Source organism: Borostomias antarcticus (assembly GCF_949987555.1).
Source record: "Borostomias antarcticus genome assembly, chromosome: 2".
Classification (NCBI taxonomy): domain Eukaryota; kingdom Metazoa; phylum Chordata; class Actinopteri; order Stomiiformes; family Stomiidae; genus Borostomias; species Borostomias antarcticus.
Window position 1 is genome coordinate 32,520,832 of NC_140235.1, and position 7,500 is coordinate 32,528,331.

General features: G+C 48.5%; 1 protein-coding gene across 1 annotated transcript in view; it reads right to left on the reverse strand.

Annotated features, from left to right (window-relative positions):
- LOC311322469 (uncharacterized protein) overlaps nt 1–7,500 on the reverse strand; it is a gene marked incomplete at both ends in the record, with an annotated part of 54,755 nt that overhangs the window by 8,166 nt on the left and 39,089 nt on the right. Inside the window, 16 exons of the mRNA XM_084454533.1 lie at nt 193–258; nt 495–578; nt 720–755; nt 1,251–1,313; nt 1,674–1,715; nt 2,056–2,091; nt 2,392–2,451; nt 2,667–2,792; nt 3,003–3,038; nt 3,209–3,262; nt 4,704–4,835; nt 5,076–5,132; nt 5,263–5,340; nt 5,492–5,554; nt 5,683–5,709; nt 6,625–6,804. Of these exons, the coding sequence (XP_084310659.1) occupies nt 193–258; nt 495–578; nt 720–755; nt 1,251–1,313; nt 1,674–1,715; nt 2,056–2,091; nt 2,392–2,451; nt 2,667–2,792; nt 3,003–3,038; nt 3,209–3,262; nt 4,704–4,835; nt 5,076–5,132; nt 5,263–5,340; nt 5,492–5,554; nt 5,683–5,709; nt 6,625–6,804 (1,140 nt within the window). The remainder of the gene's footprint in view (nt 1–192; nt 259–494; nt 579–719; nt 756–1,250; nt 1,314–1,673; nt 1,716–2,055; nt 2,092–2,391; nt 2,452–2,666; nt 2,793–3,002; nt 3,039–3,208; nt 3,263–4,703; nt 4,836–5,075; nt 5,133–5,262; nt 5,341–5,491; nt 5,555–5,682; nt 5,710–6,624; nt 6,805–7,500) is intronic.

Consider the following 7,500-nt stretch of genomic DNA (forward strand, 5'->3'; position numbering starts at 1 on the left):
ACTGGGGCCAGAGGTACTGGTTACTCAGCTGGTACTGGGGCCAGAGGTACTGGTTACTCAGCTGGTACTGGGGCCAGAGGTACTGGTTACTCAGCTGGTACTGGGGCCAGAGGTACTGGTACTCAGCTGGTACTGGGGCCAGAGGTACTGGTTACTCAGCTGGTACTGGGGCCAGAGGTACTGGTTACTCACCAAGGGACCCTGTGGTTCCACCATCCCTGAGAAGTTGAACACACCCTCTGTGTCGTTGAGCAGGAGCTGAGAGAGACAGGAAGTGACATCACTATCACCATCAAGAAGAAGAGGCATATGAACGCTGAACATGAAAGTCAAAGGAAGAGACTGTTGTTCTCTCTAGTCCAAGCTCACACCAGTCCAATGCATTCACAAAGCATGTGGTGATGTGAGTGTAAACTTATGGGGGGGTTGATCTTTCATTAGATCCCAAAGAGTGAAATAGCCGGATGAGTCCTGTCCTGGATGAGGAGTCTTACCTCCTGGAGGTTGATGATGGGGCCCGGAGGCCCGGGAGGCCCCGGAGGGCCGGGAACACTGAGCCCGTCCCGACCTCGCTCTCCCTACAAGACACCAGCAGCCCACGTCAGCCACACGTCACAGCCACCATATTAGAGCCGGCGAGGAACAACCAATCCCACGCTGAGAGCGGGGCCTCTTGAAGCTACGACCGGCAAGAAAAACTAGATCCAAGAACGTCGTACCTGTGGTCCTGTTGCTCCTTTGTCCCCTTTCTCTCCCTGTAGAAAAACATAAGAGCAAACACCTCAGTGACCCATACGGACAGTGTTAAGGTTACTCTCACGTCTCCCTCGCCTGGCTGGGGCCACTCAAGTCAAACATAAACACGGACTCTTTCACACAACAGAAAAAAAGGTTGTGCTGTGCTTTCTTGAATGTATGATAATCAGATAATCAAAGCCATAGATGTTTGCAAGGCTAACCATCTCCTTCGAAGACATCCTTTCCAACTAATCACCTGACTACATTCATCTCCTAACTGACCGGTGGACAGACTGACTGTCTAACAGAACAGAACAGAACAGAACAGAACAGAACAGAGCAGAGCAGAACAGAACAGAACAGAACAGAACAGAACAGAACAGAACAGAACAGAACAGAACAGAACAGAACAGAGTAGAACAGAACAGAACAGAGCAGAACAGAACAGAACAGAACAGAACAGAACAGAACAGAACAGTGTCCGTTGGGTAGCAAGTAGCAATTATACTGACCAGTGTTCCCGGTAGTCCGTCCAGTCCAGGAAACCCTGGAGATCCTGGTGCACCTTGCTCCCCCTACAGGAACACAGAGGACATGACAGCCTGAAAACCTTTTTCAAATGAGAGGCTTATGTTTTTTTCTTTTTTCTTCAGAAAGCTCATGTAGTTGCATAATTCCCTGAGGTATCGCTGGGAATCACCGGGAGTAATTTCATTAATTCCTAATTACTTTGTAATTACTTTGAGATCCGGCTATCCCTTTAATTAGAGGGTTATAAAGTGTGCTGTTGGTCTCTGGCCTCGCTACCTAACGATGCACAGATGAGTCACTAGGTCATTTAGAGTGGATTAGGACATAATAGCAAGCACATGGCCAGAGAGGCTAGACTTCCTGTAAGAGGACCAATCGGAAACCAATAAGAGTGGGGGACCGACCTTGACCGATTTAGCAGGAAATCCATCCAGACCGTCTTTACCCTGCAGTAGGTAGGGTGATCAGACGTGAGAAAACATACCCTTCATACAAACATGATTGGTTGGAATGATACACACACACACACACACATGCACACGCACACACACACGCGCACACACGCACACGCACACGCACACACACACGCACACACACGCACACGCACACACACACACACACACAATTAAACACCCTATACAATACTCCCAGTCACTGTATCACACTGTAATACACAACATTCCCCAAAATCAGACTCATTCTAGATTACTTAATGACATATAGTACCCCCCCCCCCCCCCATGTCAAAATAGACAGAGGAACACAGCGTTAACAGAAGGGTCTTACCCTTGGTCCCGGAGGTCCAGGGATTCCCCGAGGTCCCTGTGAAGAACAAGAGATCATCCTTCTGCAAACCTTGACCTGCACGTTCACCACTACCATGTGAGTCTAACCCTGACCTCTGACCTGCACGGACACACTACCATGTGAGTCTAACCCTGACCTCTGAACTGCACGGACACACTACCATGCGAGTCTAACCTTGACCTCTGACCTGCACGGACACACTACCATGCGAGTCTAACCTTGACCTCTGACCTGCACGGACACACTACCATGTGAGTCTAACCTTGACCTCTGACCTGCACGGACACACTACCATGTGAGTCTGTGTGCTCCTACCTGTGGACCTGTAGGCATCAGAGCCCCAAAGTCCCTGTGGCTCCCAGATCCCTCCAGGTCCTAGAACAACAACAACCACAACAACAACAACAACAATCAACATTAACATTTACATTTACATTTACATTTAACATTAACATCGAAAAGGATTGTCAAGGGTCAACATCATGCTACTGTGTCCATCTGTAGATATGGACCACCTCAGAAAACGAATTTAGTGTCCATGGCTTTGAAACCCAGCAGGATAAAGTGATCACATTAGCTGTCTGTCGTACCTCCAGGTCCAGCCTGAAGCCCCGCCCTGGAGGCCCTGGGGGTCCTGGGGGCCCCTGGGGGCCCGACTTCCCCTCTGGGCCCTCTGAGCCCAGCAGTCCTGGGAAACCCGCTGGACCAGCATCGCCCTGAGAGAGAGAAAGAGAGAAAGAGAGAGAGAGAGAGAGAGAGAGAGAGACAGAGAGAGAGAGAGAGACACACACACACAGACAGTGCATATTTTACTGATCAAGTATGGCGTGCTGAAAAGTCTTATTGGTGATGTCATCTAAGGCCTGCATCGACCACCACAGCTCCTCGCATGGATCTTGGTGAAATGTGAATTAGAATCTTCTTACCTTTGGTCCTGGTGGTCCGGTCAGACCCGGTTCTCCCTGTTAAAGACAGTCCATATTCACTGGTACTTCTCTCTAGCTGTAGGCCTATTCTTAACCATTTTACGTGAACAAAGTGTCGGTGCGATTCGTCACATTTCTCCCTCTGGAGAGATAAACCAGTAAAATATTGACAGATTAAAGTGTAAAAGTCCTCTGTATTGTCTTACCTTGTCACCATTGACCCCCACTGCTCCTGGAACCCCATCAGTCCCATCCACACCCTGCAGAATCCAGACCAGGGCGTGAACAAGGTGAGATGCAGTTTATGAACAAGTGACTCATTGTTTACTTCATGTGATTCATATGGTGGTGTGGTTCCTGTTTCCTCATAATGCAGAGAGACTCAACCGGTCATTTACACAGAGACACAGCAGATAAAATTTCATTCTCATGAGAAAGTCCAGCACAGCTTCCAGTAGAAGTCCAGTGAGTCACCCATTCACACAGTTAGTAGAAGCCCTCAGCATTCTTCAATAAAAAAAAGGCAGATTTTCCCCAACGATGTGGACAGGAAAGGCCATGTTCCATGAGAAGCTCTGAGCTTCTGCCAAGTCGCTGACTCATCGAGCTGAAGGAAGAGAATGTCCAAGCCTGCTTCACTATACCAGGGCTGCACTGACAGTGTTGGATGATGATTTGACATGAATGTTTACAGCAACGAAAACACAGTCTGTAGCTACTGCGATAGTTTAGCCAGCAAATTAGTCAGAGAGCACTCTGTCTGTGTAATTATCAAATGTGCTCTTGAGGCTACAGCCGACCTTGACCGCACAGAGTCAGCCCAGCCCCGACCCTAACAAGGCGTCAAAAAATAACTTCTAATTGAGGAAAGCAGCCAGGCTGGCTTTGAAGGGCGGTGTGGAGGCCGTGTGGGGGAGGGGGGGGGGGGATTGATGTGTGCAAACCGTCTGAACCAGACCACACACACACAGAGAGAGAGAGAGAGAGAGAGAGAGAGAGAGGGAGAGAGATAGAGAGAGAGAGATGGAGAGGGAGAGAGAGAGAGAGAGAGAGAGAGAGAGAGGGAGAGAGAGATAGAGAGAGAGAGATGGAGAGGGAGAGAGAGAGAGAGAGAGAGAGAGAGAGAGAGAGGGAGAGAGAGATAGAGAGATGGAGAGGGGGAGAGAGAGAGAGGGAGAGGGGCCTCTACAGTCGTGTTTACTGTACAGGAATGAATCTGCTTATAAATGGCAAACTCTAAAAGCCTTGAGAGTAGAGGAATGGAACACACACACACACACACACACACACTTAGCGCTCAGAGACACACACACGCAATGTTTGCTAAAAGGTCAAAAGCTAAGAGCAAGCAAATTTGGCTGCTGTTAAGAAACATGGAGCTTTGAGAGCAGTTGGGTAAAAAATGCTGCCTTTTTGGTCCATTGGTTCTCCATTGGAACCACATTATAATACCTGTCCAGAACCAGAACCAGAACCAAACCCAGACCCAGATCCACTAAACCACTCCTCAATCACCTGGAACAGACAGGCCAGGCCAACCATCAAACAAGTAAGATCTACAACACCACTTAGAGACGTGTCATCTGTTGTGTCTCACAAGCAGCTGCTGTGATATAAATATATTGACATCTAAAATTCCTGAATTCCTCAGTGCAGTGAGTGATTGGGTTGTAGTGGAGTTATAGCCGTATGGTTACTCACAGGCAATCCATGTTTACCCGTCTCTCCATCCCTGCCATCTTTCCCGGGGGCCCCAGGTGGTCCAGGCAGGGGGTCCTCTGAGGGGCCTGGGGGCCCGGGCTGTCCAGGGGGCCCTGGAGGACCAGGGGGGCCCTGCATGAACACAACAACAGATTGATGCTACACATGGATGGTAACAGTTAGCATGAAACATGTTACTTGGGTGCTGTATACTGTAAGTTATAATGCACAAAGGCTAACATTAATATCACTACCATTTGCATGAAAACACCTTGAAGCCCTGAATCTTTATTTTTTTAACTGATCTAATGTACCAGATGTGCACTTCAAATAATTCTCTGGATCGTCATTCAGAGTCAGTGGATCACTCACTGAGATTAGCTCTGTGTCGCTGTCAAAGTCCTCGAACCCTGAGCCGTCGACGCCTTCCTGTTAACCACGGCACATGACATGTCAGTCAACCAAACGACCTTAACGACTGACCAATTAACCAGTCACTTTATTGTCAGGTAAATGAACACAGAGAAGGCGGTAGAGAGCCCGGTAGAACTGAACATACCGGGTACCGGGACTTAGTGGGGCGGCCAGCGGGTCCGGGAGGTCCGGGGGGACCAGGAAGTCCCACTCCATGGTCACCCTACGGGAGACAGAAGAGAGAACACGGTTCCCACGCAGAATAACATCTTCATGTATGGTTTGGCCTTATAGTGATCTACATGCTTGTTCAAAGGCCTCAATTTGAACATATTCCTCCTCCAACAGTGAGCAGAGGACAGGTGTTTTATTACCTTGTCTCCTTTGAGTCCAGGTTCCCCTGGTAAACCTGGAAATCCCTGAACCCCAGTCTCTCCCTGAGGAGATGGAGAGAACATTGTGATGATGAGTTATAGTGCAGCTAATAAGCACAGTGAAATGGATTCCAGTGTGGACTGGAGTTATGATAACGACTGGACATGAAACATGGATGAGGAATGCTTACTGGTTCGCCATCTGTACCCCGACTGCCCTGCAGAACAAAGACAATTAGAGAGCTGTTGGACTTGTCAACAATAGCCAGAACCAGTATGAAGCTTCATTCATTAACCAGCTGTCCATTCCTCTTCCAAAGACAATGGAACATTGGCAATGAAATAGCCTCCCCTACAGTATCTGTTTGTGTGCTTTAGCCAGCTCATTGGACCCGTGTGGTAGAGGTCTTCTCGGGTCTAAAATGTGGACCCGAAACCGAGATGGACCCGAGACATTTGTTCCGAGATCCGACTAAATCTGATCATTTTTTAAAATATGTATAACGGACCCGATTTTGTCCGAGAGCAGGAGTAGGACAGAGACCCGAGACCCGAGTCGGATCGGGTATTTTACAGATCCGACAGGCAGTAGTAGCAAGTAGTAGCATTAATCACTTAGGCTGTCACGGCTGTTGGCTTGCATGCTGTTGCATCACAGTTTGATGGAATTGCGATTTCCTCTCAATTTTGACAGGATCAATCGCTGTTTTGTCAGGCTGTGATGTGGCAGCATGGAAATGAAACGGCCGTAAATAAATAAGGCTACACAAAGCTGCTGCTAGGTTTGACCTCTTTGTATTCATTTTCTTTCAGCTTATTTTTCACAAGGTAGGCTACTGGTGGTGGCTGCCGTATCTTCGCTCGCGTCGCGCCCGTGGTCTCACTGAATTCGCGTCATGCGTTTCTCTCGGGTATTACGCATAATGACACAGACCCGAGACCCGAAGTAATAGAATCGGATCCACCCGAACCCAATTGACCATAATAAAAGCGTGGAAATGTGAGTTCGGGTCCTCTCGGATTTACCCGACCCGTGAAGACCTCTACCGTGTGGTACCACAGTGACAGGAATGGAGCACATTCGGGGACCGCTGGCCCAGCATGATCATGGTACTCATCCCAGCTCCACGTACAGGCTTGCCGTCTGTCCCTGGAGTCCCGGCTGGTCCGGCTAGACCCTGGGGACCCCTGGGGCCGGGCTGCCCTCCCTCATCCGAGGCCCCCTCACCAGAGGCCCTGCGTGGGGGGCCAGGGGGGCCTGGGGGCCCGGCAGAACCCGGCTCTCCGCGCTCTCCTTTCTGCCCCTGTGTGGCCTTGACATGAGAAAGCACAGACAGGAAGACATGACAGGACAAGGTGAGAATATAGAGTGAAGCAATGAGTTTAATGCTACATCATTATGCTCCAGTGATGACTATGAGAAGCACCGGTTGATCTTAGACAGCCCAATATGCCTTAAAGGATTAACATGGTCATTTTCACTTTTTTTGAGTTTGAACGTGCTATTTGCACAATAGGACATAGAAGAAACACAATAAAAACATTAAATATATCCGTTTTGTCGTTTTTGAGAAACTGGAAGCGTAACATTTTCAGTCCAATTTGACTCGGGGTAAAAATACTCCGAATTCGTGACGTTTTTCCCATTCTTGGCGTCACCCTAAAGTTTGAAAAACCCTCCTCCACTCCCCTGCACCCGCCTCCAACAGAAACCTGTCTGCCTCCCGCACCTGCTGTCTTTGCGCCGTTTCACCATCTATCGAACACGGTAAGGCAGCTCTGAACCCTTTCTCATCTTGAGAACAATTGAATAGTTGCAGTCTCAATGATGACCACCTCTTATTTTAATATAATTTGTACATTTTATAGTCCTAATTGTATTGGTGGTTGTCATACAAATTGGGAAGTTTTTAACCATGATCGTGTCTGATTAGTAGCCAACCTAGCTAATGTTAGATAAACGAACCATAACGTTAGCTGTAATTGGCAACAGTTTTTAAAAAGCTGTC